General features: G+C 31.3%; 2 protein-coding genes across 2 annotated transcripts; one reads left to right on the forward strand and one right to left on the reverse strand.

The window, feature by feature from the left end:
- Positions 1-2381: 2381 nt before the first annotated feature.
- Positions 2382-10640, reverse strand: LOC139490513 (uncharacterized). Its single transcript, XM_071277297.1, has 5 exons — positions 10046-10640; positions 7723-7851; positions 5864-6005; positions 5163-5381; positions 2382-3052 (listed from the first exon to the last, which is right to left on the reverse strand). Exons 1-5 carry the CDS (start codon positions 10537-10539, stop codon positions 2873-2875), a joined length of 1164 nt encoding a protein of 387 aa, XP_071133398.1. The 5' UTR covers positions 10540-10640; the 3' UTR covers positions 2382-2872.
- A 1793-nt stretch (positions 10641-12433) lies between these two features.
- On the forward strand, positions 12434-22604 carry LOC139492621 (uncharacterized). Its single transcript, XM_071280770.1, has 5 exons — positions 12434-12479; positions 19469-19774; positions 20213-20287; positions 20650-20724; positions 21410-22604. The coding sequence occupies exons 1-5, from the start codon at positions 12434-12436 to the stop codon at positions 21541-21543; spliced, it is 636 nt and encodes a 211-aa protein (XP_071136871.1). The 3' UTR covers positions 21544-22604.
- The last annotated feature ends 255 nt before the right edge of the window (positions 22605-22859 follow it).

The following is a 22859-nucleotide window of genomic DNA, read 5'->3' on the forward strand; positions in this document are numbered from 1 at the left end:
TTATACATGCATACAAATACTAGAGAATATCTTGCATTAGTTCTATTTTTAGCCTTGATTTCCATGTTGGTTGATGAGCTTGGATGGAAGTTTATGCCATACTGTCATACAAATGAGCTGTTAAGCTATCTATAAAACCAGGTTTAATCCACCATTTTCTACATAAGAAAATGCTTGTTCCAAGTCAGGAATATGATAGTTGCTATCCATTCGTTTGATGTATTAGATCTTTTGAATTTGCCATTTGATTAGGGACCTCCGTTTTAAAATTTTCTCAGTGTTCGTATTTTGTTGTGATCTTACTTTTGAACCTGAAAATATCAAACTTAACACCTTAAAGATCTTTAAGCCAAACATTTGGTAGAAATTGGTCCAGTGGTTTTAAATGAGATATTTTTAAAAAGTTTATACCATCAGATGACACAAACTATTGTTTCATTCGATAGGGAGAAAACAATGAAATTTTATGTAGAAGATGCCATACATCTTACCGCTAAGTTTCAAAATATTTGACTCAATTATTTCAAAAAAGATTATTTTTGAAACTGCAGACAAGATGAACTATTTTAAAAATTGAGAAAATAAACCAATCAACATGAACCACTTATTTTAAAAGACATTATCCATTAATCAACTTGAAGTCTGTATATTTGGACCATGTATTATTCTTTGTTATTTGTCTTGTTAAATAGCTGGTAGTTGATGTTGTACTGAGCTATGTTTCTAGCAATTCCTTTTATTCCTGTTTATTTTTGTTCAGATACACGAATCTCAGATCTGCAGACAGAATTTTCAAGACTCCCTACATTTTAGAATACTAATCAATCAAAATGGATCTATGAAATAGAGATCAAGGTTAAATAAGGCTGTCAGGACACATATTTATTATTTCCAAAAAATGTCATGTTTTATTTCTGACATGATATTAAAGTCAAATAAAAACCAGATGCTCTAATGCTAATGTGTAATACTAGTATGTGCATCTTCAACAATGAACTCTACGACAATGAAGATTGGAATAGAATTCAACACAAAAGTTTCTTTTATGCTGATCATATCTTGTATTGCTGATAATTTTCTGTTATCAGTTTCTATATATCTTCCTTGATTTTTACTTAAAACACACAACAGATTAAATAAAATCTTCTTATAATCACTCCTCTAAGGGTTTGTTTAAGATTTCAGCAAAATATTACTTCTTTGTAGACCTTGGGTGCTGTTCATTTATGCAACATAACCAGAGTTCTAGACCGCCCTTTTTTATTGACGCCTTGCCTTTTTTCTGTATGCAAATGCATATCAAATTATTATTTATAATTATTTTTACCTTAAAACATCTAAATAGTAAATATTTTGAAAACTATTTTTTCATCTTCACTTCAGTCTGGCGTAAATACAAAATTTTATCCTGGTATCTATGATAAGTTTATTTACAACCACTGGGTCGCACTGCTGGTGGAGTTTTAATTCCCAGAGGGTTTAACCAGCCCAGTAAGCAGCACTTCTGTGCTGACATGAATTATCATTGATATGGTCATATTTATAAATTAACTGTTTATAAAACTTTTAAATTTTTAAAATACTAAGGCTTTTCTACCTCAGGAATAGATGACATTAGCTGTATTTGGCAAAACTTTTAGGAATTTAGGTCTTAATGCTCTTCAACTGCGTACCTTATTTGGCATTTTCAAACTTTTTTGGATTCTAGTGTCACTGATGAGTCTTTTGTAGATGAAACATGCGTCTGGCGTAAATATAAAATTTAATTCTGGTATCTATTATGAGTTTATTTCCATTGATTGAGTTATCAAGTGCATTCAAGTAATAATTTGAGAATAATTTTCTCTATTATCATACACACGTTATATTGGCAGTATACACTGTTTACTGCTTATATGTAAAACAGTGCCCCCTAATATTCTCCAATAGGAAAGACTGTATATCATATATATACATGTAATAACCTGAGAATTTAAAGTTCAACAGAGAACATATTATCATAAGTATTGAATTTTATTACTCAATTTTAACTGAAACTTGATTATACCATAGTGCAGGAGTTATATGCTAATTAATTATGAGGCTTTGATAATTGCTCTTTTTTAATGACATTTACCTGTTAAATTGCCCTTTTTCTGACTAGCACCCTGCCCTTACCAAATCCTGACTAGAACACTGATAACATTTTTCACTATTTTTTTTTAGATTTTCAAATGGATGGCAAAAACTAAAACATAATGAGTCATCATTTAAGGGCAAAAACTCTAGTAAAGAGTCTTCTGATGATTTCTGTGTGTTGACTTATTTGTAGATCTCGTCTTGTTGATCAATTTTGCTATATAATGTTCTCTCTACACAAATATAATCAACTAAGTGCTCTGTGCATTTTGCTCACATTTATTACAAATTTATAATGTATAATTTACAAAAGAAAAATTCAGTCAGAGCCTAATCAAAATGCAACATTCAGCAATACATAAAAACAATTGTTAAACATATATTTTTATTGTGATGCAACATATTCTCTGATTTTCCTCTTTTTCATTGTGTCCTTTAAAGAATATGAATAAAAGTTGTAAAATATTTTTGTTTTCATTATTCATAATTTTTTCTTCATATACTCATGTTCATATTTCCATTTAAGTTATTTATTTTAAGTTAATTTTCTGTTATTCCATGTCACTATCCACTGTCTTTCTTTACACAGCTAAATAATCATGTTGTAAACAAACAAACTTTTTGCTATATTTTGTCCTTTATATTAGTATCAAGTCTAACCATACTAACTGTACCTTGGATGGTGTGCAAAAAGAATGTTGTCAGTCATTCAACAACAACTCCTAGAGATTTGATTTTATCCTCTTATTTTCATTTAGAGATTCACTAACTTTTCCATTCCCAAAAGTATTGGAATTAACTCTTTTCGCCCATTCTTTGATAAAAAGTTACATTCTTTACTGTAAGTGACTTCCACTTCAAACAATTTGGATTCATCTTTTGTCTTTAGATATTCAAAGTATTCCTTTTTAGTTTCTAGAGATACTAAGGTAACCTGTAAAACAATATAAGCACATTTATCATACCTCCTATACATTTCTAGGAATATGATTGGTTAAAAGCATCCTCGTGAAAACTGTGTATATTTAATATTAGGTTAGTTGGGAGGCGGGGCTTATTTCATAAATAGTTAGTAGTAGAGTTACGTCCCTTTATATTCCATATAAGGTAATAAGGAGGCGGGGCTTATTTCATACACGGTTAGTAGTGGTGTTACGTCCCTTCAGAAAAACAAAACAGTACTGAGAAAAATCTTAAAGGTTTCAACAGACGAAGAAAGTGATGATGAAGTAAAATAAATTCATAAAACACATTTAAATCTAACAAGTTGTCATTGTTGGCATCTGTTTTTGTAGGATCAAAGGAATTAGTTTCTTAATCATGTTAATGCTAACTGTATTGAAGACTTTCTCATTTTGATAGGTCACTAGTCTAAATTTTACACGTTAAGATAGTCAGTAAGATAAATTCGTTATATAGTGTGCTAGTGACGTAATACAGTATATATGGGGTCAGTAAATTCCCTATGGGGATTCAAGCTTCACTCTCACCCCATATGGAATTTACTGACCCCATATATACCGTATTAGGTCACTAGCACATTATGTAACTAATAATATCAAAACTAGAATAAAGGGCTGCGCTTTAGTGCATGATACGCCCGTTGCTCTTTTAACTTGTCTTTTATGCTTTAAATGAATTTATATGATCAACTAGAAATATATATACAAATCAAAAGGGATGTTACATTAATATATTCACCAAAGTTTCATAAAATCCCCCTTTTTTAAGTATAAAAATTCATTACTTAAGAAAACGTAAAATCTAAAATTTATAAAAATGGAAAGGGAGCTTACATCAATAGATATTAACAATTCACCAAAGTTTCATGGACATTGGTGAAAGCCTTTTTGAGTTGTTGTCCGAAGTGTTGAAAATCCCCCTTTTTTTTATGAATAAAGCGCCATAAATCCAAAACTTAAAAGAGATTAACAATTCACCAAAGTTTCATGGACATTGGTGAAAGCCTTTTTGAGTTATTGTCCGAAGTGTTGAAAATCCCCCTTTTTTTATGAATAAAGCCCCATAAATCCAAAACTTAAAATCTGAAATTTAGAAAAATTGAGAGGGAGCTTACATCAATAGATAGAAACAATTCACCAAAGTTTCATGGAAATTGGTGAAAGTGTTTTTGAATTATTGTCCAAAGTGTGGACGACGGACGGACGGACTGACGGACGGACGGACAACGGGCGTATAAAAACTATCCGTAGTATAAGCTAACAATTATTGATACTCTGGTTCCCTAATTTGCTTTAAATAGTTGAATCAAAAGTACAATTTTTAATGGAAACCATAAACAATCATTTTGTTCTTAAAATAGAAAGTATTCAATAGTGATGAAGATGAAACACTTGTCAACATACAAAATTCTTATCAAGGATTTCTTAAGATACAATAAATTCGCTATTTGATGATCTGTTTTTTTCCTTTAAATTAATTATTCTACCACTTTTCTGATTGAAAATGGTTAAGAGCTTGACATATATTGATGACACTTGAGTATTGTTGACCTGACTGACAAACGGTAGAACAGACCGAAAAAACATAATGCCCACAAATGGGGCATACAAATGTAAATGGGTCTTGCAGAACCTTGTGTTTTGACTGAAAATGCTGCTGTCATTGTAAAAGTGTAATGTTGACTGAGTCCATTTATTAGACATGTTAGAAATTTTTACTTAGAAACTTACAAAAAGTAAAAAAGATTCTAATTTGTTTACTTCAGATGCAATTTCTTGATCTTGATGTTTTTTAACGGTTTCGTGAAGAGATTGACATATCCCCATCCCCCCTCCCCCTTTCCATTTTATGGGGAAAATTAAGTTGATTATTTAGGGAATCAATGAAGTCTGACTTGATTGGGCCCACTGATGGCAGACAATTCCAAACCCTCCTTATGCAAATTTCTGGATCCTTTGAGTAGTCATTATGGGGTTAAAACACTTTTTTATCAGAGATAAAATTAGGCAGGTTATAACAGTCTAAACACTCCATAATTAAAGAGTTCAAAATAGAATGTACTGTTCAATGATAGAACTAACCTTTGTTCCTTGAACAATGAAACCAAAAACTCCATTTTGTCCAAAAACAGATGAGGATTCAGCAACTGCTAACATTTCCCCAATATGTTGACCTTTTAATAAAGGATCTATGTGTTCAGCAGCAATATGACCAGTCATTTTATCCCTAGCAACAGATCTGACCTTCAATTTCTTATCTGGTGGTTCTTCTCTTCTGTCGTTACTGTAGTTTTTTCTTACCTAAAATTATTAATAATAGAATAAACGAGTTTAGTAGTTGATGTATGCAGAATGTAACACTAAATTTAGTACAGGCATAATTTAAAATGTTTTGTATAATCATGATAATATCTGTGCATGTTTATTCCATATCAAATATATAAAATCAGAACTGGTAATTGGAAAACAGACCTCTACATGTAAATGTAAGCTCATTAACTTATAAGTTCACAGAACCATGAATGACTTACAGTTATCTTAACTAACCTGTATTCTACATAAATAACCAAATTTTATTGGTAAAGCGTCTTTTTCTCTTTTGTATGATATTAAAATAAGATGTGGTATGATAGCCAATGAAATAACTCTCCACCAGGGACCAATTGAAATGATGTAAAAGATAAAAAACAGTTGACCATAGTGCGGCCTTCAACAATGAGCAAAACCCAAAACTCATAGCAAACTATAAGCAGCAAGAAAATGATACATTTACAGCAACTAACCTTTACTACTGCTATAACTTTGGATTCTATTTCCATCTCAGGCGTTAGTTTATTGCTTAAAATTACTGCATCTGGCTCTGATTGTATTACATTTCTTCCATTATGAAAATGATAGCCAAGATTTGTTGCATTTGTTGTATCACTGTACAGAAAATAAAAATTTATTTAGGTTAAATATATGTACATGTATAGGAGGTATAAATAACATGGTACACATACAGAAGGGTTTCAGTGCTAAATAAACAATTTCACTGAACAAGTACAAATTTTTGTTTGGGACCAGCTGAAGCTTGCCTCTGGGTGCTTGACTTTTCTGGCTGTCATAGTTTGGAAGATTGGTTGGCGGCCTTCGACTGTTTACTTTCTGTTTGGTTGGTTTGACATTGTCTCTTCGACACATTCCCCATTTCCATTCTCAATTTTTTATGTACATGTCATTATGTGTTATGTTTGAGACAGTAATAAAAAGGTAATTTTACAGGGGACATTTCATAGCAATTGTATGCTGGACATCACACTTCCATAGATTTAAGAAATAACACTACTTTAGTCTGTAGTTGCCACTGTCTATAGTTTTTTTGAAAGTCTCAAATGCAGTTTTACTGACATCGCATCAGCAGGAACAAGCATTTTCAAATTCTAATTGACAGCTCTAACTCTTCAAGTACAGTACTGATATTCCTATTATATAAATGCATCACCAAAAAAAAATTAGTAGATTAAAGCTAGTAAAATGTATCAATTTAAGATAAAATAAACTGCAAAACTTCATGAATGATTCTGGCACACTTAAAAAATAGTGTCATACAAATAAATACTCTTAAACCAAAAGTCATTTGGTTTAATACTAGTACTATTTAGATTGTAATAAAATCTCATTGAAATACAATGTAGTATTTTTGAGGTAGGTTATGTTTAATTTTTATAACATTTGTATTTAATGGTCATTTTAAGACTCCAACCATTTAAAATGGTGGTGAAAAGCATACCAATTTTAGATTTGGTGGTAAATTTGAGTCAATGAACAAGTTATTACAAAAAGATTGCACAAATCTACATTATCATTTATTAGTTTTAAATTATGTGTGAATATATGTACGCGTAGAACAATCAGTTGAAAAACATTTACATTTTTAATGTACAATGTATACATGGTATATCATATGTATAAAACAGTTCATGCAATGTAATCTACATGTAGTAATATCTGTTTTAAAGACGAGATGGACATAAAACTGAGAAAGGAAATGGGGAATGTGTCAAAGCGACAACAACCCGACCATAGAACAGACAATAGCCAAAGGCCATCAATGCCTTATGGGTCTTCAATGAAGCGAGAATTCCCACACCCGTACATGTAAAATGTACAAATGATGTATGTGTCAATTATCGTAACCACAATCCTGTCCTTTTGTTCTTGATTGTTGCATCACAGAATGAGACTAATCACCAGAATTTGCAATTCCATCAGCTACATAAGCATGAAGGGAGGCACATGTGCATGATGTGGAGCAGAAATTGTCAACCCTTCCAGTGAACCTGCTAAATTCATCCCCAGTTTTTTGTTGTGTTCATGTTGCCCAGTCTTAAGCTTTCTATGTACAGTTTTGTGAACTAAAAGTCAAATTTTTGTTCACGTTGTTGTATTCTTTTTTGACGTGGATTTTTCAGGTGTGTTTTTTTTTCACTTATGATTATCATGATTATTAAATGTCCCTTTGGTATCTCCCACCTCTTATAGTATTCTTTATGTAATTATTTAAGTGGAGGTATATATACAAAAAATAAACCAAAAAAAAATTAAGAAAACTTTCCTTTTAGGTTTTTACAACTCATTGAAAATAACTACATGTACTTACAAAATTGTTAGATCAAATATCTTTACAAAGGACAGGAATAAATCCTGCATCATTCTCTCAGAAGCACTTTTCTTATGACTGACTACACTTAATAATTGATCTGAAAACAATTTCATCTTTGTATATATTCTGAAAAAAAGAAGAAAACGAATAAATATTTCTAAAGCAAGTCATCAGTCACAGATTTAACTCTAACATTGGCTAAAGGGCTATTAGAGAAAATGTTAAACATAGCTGCATGCATGTGTTTACTGACGGGGGGCTTGACCATTTTCGGGACGCCGGGATCGGCCGATTTTAGCAACGGAATCGGGATTGCCTTGTTTAAAGATCGGGAATTCGTGATAGAAAAACATTGGGATACTGGAAAGCCAAGTTTTTAGCCACGGGAAATTGGGATTATTATGTTGAAATATAACGGGATTGACAAACAACTGTACCTTTGACAGATAAAAGTGCCATTTTCATTATACTTCAATTAGAATCGCATCTAGAAACAGAGTAGATCCAGATCAGAGTACATGTAAACCCTAAGGGTGACTGAGTTGACTTAGTCTTCTCCCAACCGGCAATTACACGCTTGCTGAAGTTGGGCGTCGGTTAGGCTGTGCGGGATGTATCATGTTTGCAGTCACGTCGGTCAGAATGGGGACTTAAATCGGATGCCTCGTGTAATGAGAGTGCCATGCTCTTTGCACGTTAAGAACCCTTTTAACAACTCTTTGAGGCCTGTTGCAAGGCAAAATTTCTGTCCCTATCTAATCTACCCTCATTTTCCAGTGGCAGTCCAAATATCTCCGACCATCATTCCCTGAAAGAGCCTCTATTATGACAAGACCTACATATTGTATTTATTGTGAACTTGTTCTCGTCCTGAATATGCATGAAGTATTTACCACTGGACGTTAAGCAACCAACAATCAATCAAATCAATAAGAGTACATGTACATGTAACAGTAAATTTAGAGATAAGCTTTGAGCTCGGATCAGGTCTTTAATTATACCGTTTACTAAACGATTTTGATTTAATTACATATATAAACTTCTTGTAGCAGACGATGCATTTTGCAGAAGATTCTCAAGTTATATCAATTAGAACCCTTTTGTTGTTCCACAAAGACGAACATTCTTTGCCCTTCCTTAAGGATGTAAGGAAAAAAACAAACATTGTGCTAAAGGACAGCAAAAGCTTCGGTCACTGACGTAAACAAATTTAAATAATGTGTTACATGTATCAATTATTTGGGAATTAATGAATCGGCCTGTGAAAAAGGGATGGGGAGACTGTTAATACAAAGATAGGACTGCAATACAAAGATGACAAGGGAAAAGTAATAAACTTTTCCATTTATACACAGCATCAATGGGATCAAGAGAAAACATTCCTTCAAACTGAAAGATCAAATTTGATAGGTGCATGTAGAAAATTATCTCTCTCTGTTATAGTACTAATAAGTATTCATTCAATCAACTTGAAAATATCGTTTGATTTTTTATAAAAGTTGTATATATACAAAACCTTACCCACCTTTTTTTCCCCTAAACGTGTGCATCCAGTTTCTTATCAAGCCAAATTCTTGTATTGACTTGAACTGGAATTTGGCCAATTTTCTGACTGGCTACTGAAGATTTATGTGAACAAAAATGCTTATATGCAGCTTGATGTCACATAAATATTGATAATACACATGATACATATTTGGATTGGTTACTGCTGAAAGACTTTGAACATCAATCATATCCGAGACGTTTAAATCGTAAGCATTGAAACTTTAAACTTTTAAATTTTGGAACAAATTTATCGGGATCAGGATTTTTAACAAAATATGTCCGGGATTTCGGGATTTTCTGATATTAAAACCGAGAAATCGGGATGAGACCCCCTCTAGCCCCCCCTCTTTACTGTTATTACAAAAACTTATGAGTTGTCTACTCTTTGTTCCATCTGTATCTGTATTGAACATGATATAAATTCTTTAATTTTAGTGGGCACTTGGGAATTCTTGAAACTGTCTGCAGAAACTTGATATATCCACCAACATTTGTAACATTCATTTTTATTAGTAATTTGCATGGCATCAATTCACTATGAAAACATAAACACATATGCAAGCGCAGACAACATATGAACATATGACAGAGTTTTAATCTTGTTTCTATCAGCATGATCAGTTTCATTAGACAATGTTAGAATGGAGATAACAAATACCTTTAATCATGTTTATTCAATCATCAAATCAGCAATTGATACTGTACGAGTTTAAATTACAATACAGTTATCGCCTTAGTTACATGTACATGCAAAATTAAAAGCTTTACATACTTTTGACATGTTTCTTGCAGTAGTTTTTTCTTCTCTTTTACATGTTCTAAAAGTTCTGAGCCTTCAAACTTTTTACCTTCTTCCAATAAATATTCATTAAAAGCAGAGTGTAAGAAGGGTTTTTCTAATTCTTGATTCATTTGAAACACATCTACCGCTTGAACATCATTGATGACTTCAGTGTTTATCATGTTTTCCCATTCAGCCAATGCAAACTGAAGACAACTCTCCTTTGCTAAATAATCTTCATCTGGATTTAAGTAATGTTTTCTCATGAACTCTTTGTGATGAACATTCCTACCAAGAAATCTATGATATCCTATAATAAACAACGATCTCGGGTCTTCCTCATATCTGAAACTTAATTGTAAATCACTGCTGAAAACATCCACATTACAATCATTTGTATTACTATTAGGAGGAACATTATCACCTTCCATATCGGAATGGATTCTTTTGTCTCCTGTTTTTATATTCTTGGATGTTCGGATCATGATTATGAATTCTAAAGCTACACACAATGTTTGTGAAAAGCAAAATATTTTCAATGATTGAAAGAAGCGGGAACAGTAAAGTACTGGGGAATGAAAGCACTGTAATCGTGTTGATGTGGTTTTATTTGTATTAATTTCCTATATTACGGAACACCACCAAATACATAGAAAACAGAAATTAAATTATATAAAATCGTGCATACACAACCTAACAATATGAATATTAACAAAGCAGCTGATCTTGTACTCATCCCTGGGCATAAAATAGTGTAAAACAATTAATTACCTGGCTACTACAAAAAGGGGTATTACTATGAAGACATTGCCGTGACTTGCCATGCATCTAGTCAAATCGGCACCTGGTTAAATCGGCACTTGGTCAAATCGGCACCCAGTATAGTCAAATCGGCACCTAGTCAAATTGGCACCTGTTAAATCGGCACTTGATGTAGTCAATTCGGCACCCATGTTAAATTTGTTTAATATATGATGTGCACAAAATATAACTTTGTACAATTTATAATTTGTACAGGGTTTTTGTACAAGTTATAAGTATTTTGACACACATTTTCTTACACCAGATGATACAAGTTTATCTTTAAAAATGTTCTAGTTCAATCTTTAAATTCAAATTCATATACTTTAACCTAACATTTCGTGCTATTATCCTTGTCCTCACAATGGAAATGAGGATACCTGAATAGTTTACATTCGAATTTTAATTTCTCCTGATACCACATATATCCATAAAAAGTCTTTTTGTGGTCTAATCATGTTTGTGTATTAAGAATCTATTAATTCTCGCTATTAGATTATATCATATAGTTGTGAAAATATGACAGAAATATGCGAAACAAAAGCTGGTGTTACATTGTGTTTTCACTATGTACTTGATTAAAATTATTTATTAATTGAAAAGAAAATTTATCAAAACCATGAAAACATCAGTCACATAATGTTGAGAAAACTTCAAATGATCAACTTTTGTATTTTTACAGCTTGATGCTTTTTAACAAAATAAATCATGATCGAATTTATACATTTTTAGAAATATCTATATATATTTGGGACTATTATGCTAGTATACTTAAATTACTAACTTAGCATAATAGTCCCAGTCCCATATATTATATCAAATATTATTGGATGCCGAATTGACTTTAAATAGGTGCCGATTTGACTAGATGCTGATTTAACCAGGTGCCGATTTGACTTTTTCTATGGGTGCCGATTTGACCAGGTGCCGATTTGACTTGTACCCGTCGCATGGTCGATATACATCTATAAATCCAATGTTTAAAACCATCATTTTTCAAACATCAGTGAACACAAGAAAGTTTTCAGTAAAAAAAATAAACTAAAGATCCTGTGTCGCTCACCTTGGTCACGGATACTGATGAATTCCTGACAAAATTGTGTTTTGGTGAAAGTGATGTGTTTTTAGATCTGACTTTATTGAACTTTCTTGCTGCTTACAATTATCTCTAACGTAACGGTACCCAAATTGCACCGTGTACCCAAATTGCACCTATTTATCAAAAATAGCAGCGAAAATCTAATAAGATTTCCTAGAGACTAAAAAAATGGTATTTTTATGATTTGATACTATGCACGTCTTTCAACATAGGTAAAAATATTTAGATATACACAAAACGTTCACAATATTTATCAACAGATGAAGTGTTTACTGAAAAAGCAAAATGTACTGAAACGTCGCCATGCGACGTCATCAAAACGTCATCTTTTTAAAATTAACAAATACAATACGTTTGAAGTATCCATTTCTTAAAAAATGAAGAGTAAGCATGGACAAATATCCAATTGTTCAAAATATTTGAAAAAAATAAACAAAAGCTCTGTTATTCGACTTTTGACGATGGGAATTTAAGCATGGATGCAATTTGGGCACTCCTCATTACAGAATCTGGGATGGTTTGGAGGTAAGTTCAGACCAATTTTTCTATGATTCCTTATGGATTGAAAATCAAATTGTTGTACCTTTATAATAAAGAAGGATACGGCTACAAAATAAACACAAAATGGAAATTTTTGTCTTGATCATAAAAAAACTTAGTTGAAAAAACTGTCAAAATAGGTGCAATTTGGGTACCGTCACGTTATCTATAATGAACTTGGTGAAATCGTTACAGTTGAAAATATTTTGTAAATTAAAAAAAATTACAAAATTTAGGAAAATTGTTAAAAATTGACTATAAAGGGCAATAACTCCTTTAGGGGTCAACTGACAATTTTAAACTTGAGACTTATTTCTAGTTCTTACTTTGCTGTACATTATTGTTGTTAACAGTTTATCTCTATCTATATTAATATTGAATTTAATAACCAAAAGCTGCAAAATTTTCTTAATATGAGGCAGGCATTACCTGTAAATGGGGACGAAGTCTGTATGAATAATTTTTTTGTAACTTAAATATTTGTTTAAAAAAAAAAGAAACGGAAATACCGTAACGTTTCCGATTTTGGTTCTGTTGTTAGGGATTTAGTTGTGACGTTATCTAAATTATGACGTCATATGCAATGTAAACAAAGAAACGCTATTATCCAGTTGGAAAGCAAGTCCTTGGAAACGTCCGTTGTCGTCAAGCTTTATCAGCAACAATAGCAGGGGGAATTAATTAGGTGGCGCTACAGTCGTCCGTAACGTCAAAAAGTCCGCCAAATCAATCGGCTAAAAGATTGACGTTTAAAGTATTTTTTGCAACTTGTCATGCTTTTATTACAATTAAATTTTAAAATTTGTAGGTTTTGTGACCAATATAATTTCTTTACGACATACAAACATTACAAAAAATAGCTTGTTATTGCTATTCCTTTATCCTGTCAGTTCTAAAAAAAATTAGCCATCTTTTTTGTTCGCCAAAAAAATCGATTTTTCCTAATTTGACGTTTGCGTATCCAAATACAGAAAAGAACGGTTATAATCTTAAATGAAACCGGGAAACCTATTTCAAATTTATACACTGTTTTGAAGCCATCATTTTTTACTTTTATACATCAATTTTAGTGACCACCAGCCATGTCAACTTTTATCTGGTTTTAGCTACGTTTCTACTTCAAAACAGTAAAGTTTAGCTTCTTTTCATTGTACCTGTTTCAAAGTGCTCTAAAATACTGATTTTATTAAAGACATGAATTAAATTTTGATTAAAAGTTGTGGATTTTCACAATTCCATACGATACTTGTATTTACTAAAACCCCTTTTGATCCCCTACACAAATTGACGGTGACATTGTTTTCTTTTTTCAACATACGTCATGTAACGTTTATAACAAAATATGTGTCAGGGTCATGTGCATAGTAAAAATTTACACATTGGAAAAGTGAAACAACAAACAAAGATCTTTTTTATTGCGTTTAAAGCTAAACGTCTTGGAAAATTCTGACAGATCTGACAAGCTATTGATAGCCTACTGTATGGATGGACAAAAGCACAAAAATAGCAATACTTGAATAGAAAATGCATTGCAAAGAAAATTCTGTAGGAAAAAACATATGAAAAAAGAAAATGAAGGTCAGTTAATAAAATCTTGCTTATATTATTATCTCTTTACTTAGTAAGCTATATTTCCATTCTCAATTTTATAGTAATAAGAGCAAAAACTAGCTTATCAAGCCAAGTCAGCCAAACAAGAAGTTTATTCATAGAGATGTGTTCTTACAAAATTGAATTTATTCAAATGGCAAATTCTTGTCAAATTTAAGCATCTTTGATCATTATTGAAGTAAATTGCACAAAATTTGTCCCACCAGTTTCATTTCATTTCCTATTACTAGTATTCAGGTAATGTATATATACAATGCTTTGTTTATAAATATGTAATTATTTAAAGAAGCTGATACAGCAACCTGTTCAAGAGAAGAAGCCCCATTTTTTTTTCAAAAAGTTTACTTTCATAATCTATAAAATACCCTGAGAAATAAGATCAAATAAGACAAAGGGCTACTGTGCAAGCTAATCTAATAGTTTAATTTTACAATAATAATGATTCTGAAATTCAAAATTGTGTCACTTTCACTTATAATTTAAATCATATATTTTTTTTACAGACTTTCTGTCAATATTTTTGGTATAAAACTTATAAATCCCTTTTTTGTATTTTACTGTTCAACTAAGAAACATAGGCTTGAGTTTAAAGGCTCTCTTAATTTGAAGAAATTTGTTGAGACTCCTTGTCATACTTTATACTAGAATATAAAATATATATGATCAGTACTATTTATTTAATTATATCAATTTTCAGAAAGATTATTGAAATTGTATAAACTATGTTTTATTGCATTAAATATAATCAGAAGTGTTTAAAAAAATTCTGCATGTAGTATATTTCATCCGCCAGATCTAATTTCTTTCAATATAGCTAGGTTTTTAATTTTACATGTAGGTGTCATTATCCACATTTCTGAATTGTTTTTTTTTTTACTGCAGTAATATTTTGTCTTTTAATATTTACATTTTATAGTCCTTCTCTGAAAATAGGGGGAAGTATCTCTTCTTTATATTATCATAACATAGTTATCAATCGAGTTTCGTTTATTTTCTTTCTAATTTTTGTAAAGAAAACTCCTTTTTTAATTTTTATGCATTTTGCTGGGTTTTTATTTTTGACTGGTGATATTAAGGGGAGATAACCACTGGCACAAATCGGCATAAAAACCACCGCTTCGGTTTGAAATCAATTTGACGTTTGCGTATCCAACATTCTATTGCCGAGATATTCATATCGAGTGTTTGTCTTAGTGAGATGCTTTATTAAATTTAAATTCAGCCCATCATTTTTAGTTTCCTCGTAAATATTTAGATTTTTCGTTCAGGAGACTTGACAATTTTCACCCAAACTCCAAGTTTGCAGATAAAATAAAGAATAAAGGACTTTGATTTGATGTGTGAGCGTTGACGAGAATAAACTATGGATACTCAAGATTAGTTAGGTCAATAAGTTTTTATTACGACAATAGTATTCAGTGAGTTAAAATGAGGTTTGTCTCATCCGTTTTTTTACTGAATTTTCACGGTCACGTGACTCTATTGTTGCTGATAAACTTGGGGTCAAACCGTGACCTGCTTTCCAACTGTATCAGGTAACGTTTTTTCATATCAAGGAATTATTAAAAATGAAATTGGTATTGCGCGTTCCTTCCTATTTTATACTAGACTGATAAATATATATTTTACTCAAAGTTTCATACAAACGAGACCGGAAAAAGGAAGTACATTGTACATTTCTGCGCAGGTCCGGGATTTCAAAACACGACAAAAAAAATTTGAACGATTTTGAGTTCATTAGTACAATGAAAAATTCGGGAAATTTTCCCGTATTTTTTTTTTATTGAATTTTCTACTGTTATTGGGGACTCCGTCCCCATATAAGTATTTCTATTAGGAAAATGTAATATCAATTTCGTGGGAACTGAATTGAAATTTCCGTTAACAAATAGATTTAATCTAATGTATTGAACCATGTACTTTTATGCTTAACTTGGCATAAATAATTAAACAACAGTTCAAATTAATGATGTTCTATTCTTCAAAACACATCCATATCCAATCGTTACAATAAAACAAGAGAACAAGATAAACTAACATATCATACAAATACGGAATGCAATCCGCATATCAATACACCAAAGACTGGTTAAGGAGAGATAACTCTCATAAAAGTATGTCAACTTTACCAAACGACTTGACATACCAAACTGACATATAACATCCCCCCGAACAAATAAACAAACCGCGTTTGTTTTCAATGGTCAAGGCGTTTGGTCATTTAAAATAGTTCAAAAATCTATTATTTTCATAAAAAATAAAGATGGCTAATTTATGTTTTCCAAGCTATTATTCATTCAATCAATATCAAATCTTTTACTATACTCAAAATAAAAATCACTTCCTACTGCATATTCCACAATACAATTGGTTATACAGAGCAAACTTTAATAAATGATGACACCAGCAGAGACTTTGGCTCTTATTAAATGGAAATACAATTAAAGCAACACAATGGCCATATACGCTGCCTCAAAAAATACAACCATAAAAAATAGGTTATTTCTGGTATTGTACACCAAATCCGTCATTACAAATGACAACAATATAAATGCTCCTTAAAACGCAGTATTTTCCTTTTAATTGCATAAATGCAATATTTGCTATTAATCAAACTTCAAAAATGACTATTCATTTGAAAGCAAACGTTAAAATATATTTTTCTTCAACAAAATGAATTACTTAAATTCAAAACTTTCTCTACTAAATTAACTTCTCTTCTCAAATCGTAACTGATCCGTAACTAAAAGATATACAATTAAGAGTAAAACTTCAACAAAAAATCAAAAACAGTAACTCTGAAGTGAAAATCTTTTAAAACTGCTACCATAGCAATATTTACGAAAATATTCTCTCGATATTTTGTATAAAACAAATTCTTATTAGAGTAATACTTCAACAAATCTATTTACAAAATACTTTTTCCGATCAACTGACACCCATTGATTACATTGTCAATATTTTTTTCTTTTTCTCACAAAAATTTCAATATCAATTTATACACATATTATTACTGTTAAATGAAATTAAAATTAAACGCATTGTTCTTTTAAAGAACTTGGTCCTTCATTTCTTGTCACAAAATTAACATCTTTGTTGGTAAACAATTCAACATTGTCATAATAATAACGTCATAAAACATAATTAATGTTCATGATAAAAAAAACTGCACATGGCGTCTGCTTGGGTAGTAAATTCATCGGAAGAGTTTATATCGAAATTTGAGATTTGAAAACGAACAGGACGTTTGCGAGTTCGTGAACGAGTCGAGTCTGAGATTTATTTAACGGTGGGATAGCTTCTGTATCAGTCTGTAGTAGGATCATCTGATTTACGGTAAATTTCGGCGGTATGTTTTTTTGAGAAATAGTCGAACGAATATATACAATCTGAAGTTCATTATATTTGGGTTGAAACTTGCGTCCTGGCACGCTCGGGTCTTTAAACATAAAAAAAAGTTTAAGTGTAGTTTCCAACGTAATTTTCTTTTTGCTGCATGAATGATTCATCATCAATTCTCCTAGCTTATCGTTGATCATGTTCTTGAAATTTCTCTCTATAAATACAACAATTTTGTCAGCCTGTCATTTACAAATTCTCTTTAATCGAGCACATGGCAAGGCTTTCCACGTGCTCGACCGCGTGGTCGTCTACATGCTGGCTATACGTTTTACAAACTACTTCACAGGATCGTGTTGTTTATGGATGTTGTTTTGTTTTAAGTATTGTATATGAATGTTCTTACTTAAATCCGGGTTCCTCCACCATTTTATGCTTAACTTGGCATAAATAATTAAACAACAGTTCAAATTAATGATGTTCTATTCTTCAAAACACATCCATATCCAATCGTTACAATAAAACAAGAGAACAAGATAAACTAACATATCATACAAATACGGAATGCAATCCGCATATCAATACACCAAAGACTGGTTAAGGAGAGATAACTCTCATAAAAGTATGTCAACTTTACCAAACGACTTGACATACCAAACTGACATATAACAGTACTAGGAAAGTGAAATGTTGAATCTTCTTACATGGCAGATATCCTCTGGAAGTAAGTATCACATAATATTTATATGTTTTTAAGAAATATTAGATTGAATGGGTTTTATAGTGTTTTTGATAGTAGAGTGAATTGATTTTGAATTGTATATGAGTGCATATGCATCAGATGGAGATGCAAAATGGTCTCAATCCCTTTATATAGCAGACCATTTACAAAAGTTAGAATTTTTGAAATACTAAGGCTTTTCTACCTCAGGCATAGATTACCTTAGCTGGATTTGGCAAAACTTTTAGGAATTTTGGTCCCCAATGCTCTTCAACTTCGTACTTTATTTGGCCTTTTTAACTTTTTTGGATTCGAGCGTCACTGATGAGTCTTTTGTAGACGAAACGCACGTCTGGCGTATATACAAAATTTAGTCCTGGTATCTATGATGAATTTATTTACAACCACTGGGTCGATGCCACTGCTGGTGGAGATTTATTTCCCCGAGGGTATCACCAGCCCAGTAGTCAGCACGTTTGTGCTGACATGAATTATCATTGATATGGTTATATTCATAAATTTACTGTTTACAAAAGTTAGAATTTTTGAAATACTAAGGCTTTTCTACCTCAAGCATAGATTACCTTAGCTGGATTTGGCAAAACTTTTAGGAATTTTGGTCCTCAATGCTCTTCAACTTCGTACTTTATTTGGCCTTTTTAACTTTTTTGGATTCGAGCGTCACTGATGAGTCTTTTGTAGACGAAACGCACGTCTGGCGTATATACAAAATTTAGTCCTGGTATCTATGATGAATTTATTTACAATCATGCAAATGCTTCTGGAGACTAGAACCGACTTGAATTGAAAGTCAGCTATAGAAGTCGTACATAAACTAATGTAATACCGAATGAGACTAATGAACAGGTTTGTACTAATTCACGAGTAACACGACGTATGCCACATCTGGAGCAGGATCTGCATACCCTTCTAGAGCACCAAATATCACCCCCATGTTTTGTTGGGTTCATGCTGCTCAGCCTTTAGATTGTTATGTTTTGGTTTGTGTACTATTGTCAGTCTGTTGGTATTTTCTTTTTTTACCACGGCTTTTCAGTTTATTTTTGACTTACGATTATGATTAGGAATATTTTGCCTCTCTTATAGAACTATCGATTTTGTCTGCTCTCTTAAACACACAAAACGCATTTCAAAAATGTTTTTTTTTGTAAAGCAGAATACATAAGAAATAATTTTACAGACAAAACAAAACATCTTTCATCAGTGTCAAAGTCCTAAAGTAACATAGATATAATTAACAATGGCAGCTCATCAATATGCAACTAATCAAAATATTATACAGGTACTGTATCAACATTTTTTTCAGGTGAGCACAATCTTACATTATGCAATGAACGATATAAAACTTTTGGATGTGAGCCGAATTATATCTACATAATTGATGTTTTCTATGGACGGGACAACAACTTAATATGTCAGCCAGGAAGTCATTCTTATTGTTCGTCTAACAAAACAGAAAATATAATACGACAAAAATGTGATGGAAAATCTGTATGTGACGTCTCTGTTTACCCTGTAGTTCTACAAGGAAGTAATTGTGGATATGCTAATCCTTATCTCCGATTACGTTATAAATGTAGAAAGTCTGGTAAGTATGAAAGACCAGACGGATCATGCGAGATTAAGTAACATGTATAAAACTATTATGCTTTTTACCAGCACTCCTAAAATGCAAATAAAGAGAAACAAGAATGTAACAACAAAATGAACACAGTCATCTCTTTTCAAACTAAAACATAACAAAAAAACAATTTAAAAAAACTTTGCCCGGAATGGGATAGACTGCATGAGTTATTTAAAAACTTATATATTTTTAAAAAGCTATGCATCATAGTACAATCAATAAGACCATTTCAAGGTGGTATTGTTATGATACTGTTAACATCGCATCAATATGGTTCTACTGAAGAAAAAAACATTTTGGGAAGATTTAGGGATTTTCAGCAGATAGAAAATAAAGAAGAAGTATAACGCTTATGTTAGTGTACACTTAAAGATCGATTCAATCTTCGTTGTTTTTTCGTAGAGCTATCTGTCACCACTGCTAATCCTTCCTCTGTTAACTTACGAAAAACAGATTCCAGCTCAATAACAGTCACAGGTACGTTTAGCTGAATTTACAGAATTATCTCCCTGTAGTGTTAGGTACCACCTTAAGTTATTATTTTTGAAATGTACGTAATAACTATTTTGACTTATAAGTTATTTTAAGATGGTTTTGTTATTCCAATGATCAAATATACTTATATACTGTAAACAAGCTATGCATTACAGTGCAATCAATAAGACCTTTAATGTAGCATTTTCACTATTAACCTTGCATCAATGTGGTTCTTCTGACAAAACATTTGTAGAAGTTTCAGGAATGTTCGGGAGATAGAAAATAGACCAATAGTATAACACTTTTGTTATGTTATCATTAAAAGATCGTCTCAACCTCCTTTGTTTTTCTTTCTTTATTAGAGCTATATATCACCACTGCTACCACTTCCGCTGGTACCATAAGTAAAACAGATACCAGCTCAATTACAGTAACAGGTACATACAATTATTTTAATTCGATATTCATGTATTTTAGTAACCACTTTTGAGTACTAACTATGTTTGCTTATAAGTTTTTATATATTGTACATCATTATTGATTTTTTTTGCAATATTTTCTTGTGTACAATGAAATAGGTTACATAAGCACAATAGATGATTGGTTGACGATGGAAGGAATAAAATGTAAGTAGATTGAAACCCAATATATTAAAGACAGAATGTCAAGACAAACAGATTAACAAAAATATCAGATTCCCAAGGTTAATTAAAAAAAATAAAAGTCCATAAAATCATTCGTTATCAACTAACGGAACGAGTGGAAACTCATATTTTTATCGATTAACTTCTTATAGATACCAGGATTGAAATCTTTGTCGTGTCATAAAAAAATCTGTGTTATTAAGATTTATTTCTTAACTAAATACATGGATTATGAAATGCATGCGCACTACGTATTATTAAAATTATAAAATGACTATAATATCAACTCGTAAAAAAATGAACTCGTCAATTTCATTGACAAATCAACTCGAACCAGACATTAATAATGTTAACTACATTTAATTTAGTCTTTTCTACTTTTTTTTTTAAATACTTTTGAAGTAATGTCAAACTAATTCTGACTGTTTTCTCTTCGGTTCGGTATAGAATTTTCTGATTTCAATTTTTGTTTTAACAGGTAAAACTTCTGAAAAAAACATTATATCCATATATTGGAAAATATACATGCTCAGTTGTGGAGCAGTTCTCCTAGTTCTGATTTCAATTGCCATATTTCGTTTGAAACCATGTCGTAAAAAGAAACCAGCATAAATAACAGAATCGAAGACGGCAGCAACAGATGTATGAAACGTAATAAACAACTCAAGATTTAAAAAAACTTTTTATTTTACAAAATATGCAGAAGTTTCGAGTATATGCTTGCAATTCTATGATGACATTTAGAAATAAAAAGGATTAGTTAATATAATTTTACACAATCCTACACTCTGTACGTTGACACATAATTAAAATTTAATAGATATTCATATTGAAGATTGTTTCTACTTTTAAACGATTTGTATGTGTTTGATGTAAATAGCGAATGATTATGGCCATTTTATGAAAATTGGAATGCAAACAATTCATATTTTTGGGTGACGCTCTTGCTCATATCTTACTATTTATGACACGATCTTTAATTGTGACCTTTTTGAAAGTTTTGATGTAATACAGCCACTGACAAGAACGAGACAGAATGAGGCCCACATTTTTTAGATATAAGTATTTTCAACAATGAGCAAATTTCATAGCGTGTAGTAAGATCTGAAATAATATTATGTGAAATTATTTAATGGTGAAAACGAAAGGCATTATAAAATCTGTTTGTAAACTTGCTGTTCTATTATGGTGGTAGAAGGTAGAGTAGAACTTGTTGATCGTTTTGATTGTATTTGTAAGTTTGTGTTATCTACAAAACATTTACTGAAGTTGACTATGGGGTGATTTTGTCGTTGATATTAGTGTTCCGTTTAGGTCACCAGTAATAAAAATACAATCGGTGTCTTCATATTTGTCTATTATATATATATATTGCACTTCTAATCGATATCATGTTTTCTGTATTTGTATATATGTATCATTATCATTATCGTCAAAACGTGAGACGAAAAATGGTAATTAGGTGCAGTTTACAATATAAGAAATGTTCATATTATGTAGCTAATGTTGTAACAAACATTTAATATATGTGGTTGATTGTAAATCATTAAGTATTGGGTGCTGACTATGATAACGTCATTATTACTGAAGACAATCTGTTTTTATATTCTACTTTTTTTATCGTGTTTTTTTTTAAAATCCTTTCACTAAGCGTTCTGCTCGAATGCTGTGCAGATATATATATTTATATGTCTTGCAGATATATATATTTATATGTCTGACTCATGTCTTTAAAACAAAAATTGTTTCATAGAAGTGTATTGTTTGGTTTTGACTTTGTACTGTAACCGTTTTCATTTTCTCTTTTTAATTTTCATTCAACTGGTGTGGTTAAATCTATTTTTCTTAAGGAGGTGATTATATATTTAGGATAGTCGTCATAATTTTAGTTTGAGGATCACTTTTAGATTATTAGTCCTGGTAAGATT

The sequence above is a fragment of the Mytilus edulis genome, chromosome 10 (assembly GCF_963676685.1).
Source record: "Mytilus edulis chromosome 10, xbMytEdul2.2, whole genome shotgun sequence".
Taxonomy (NCBI): Eukaryota; Metazoa; Mollusca; class Bivalvia; order Mytilida; family Mytilidae; genus Mytilus; species Mytilus edulis.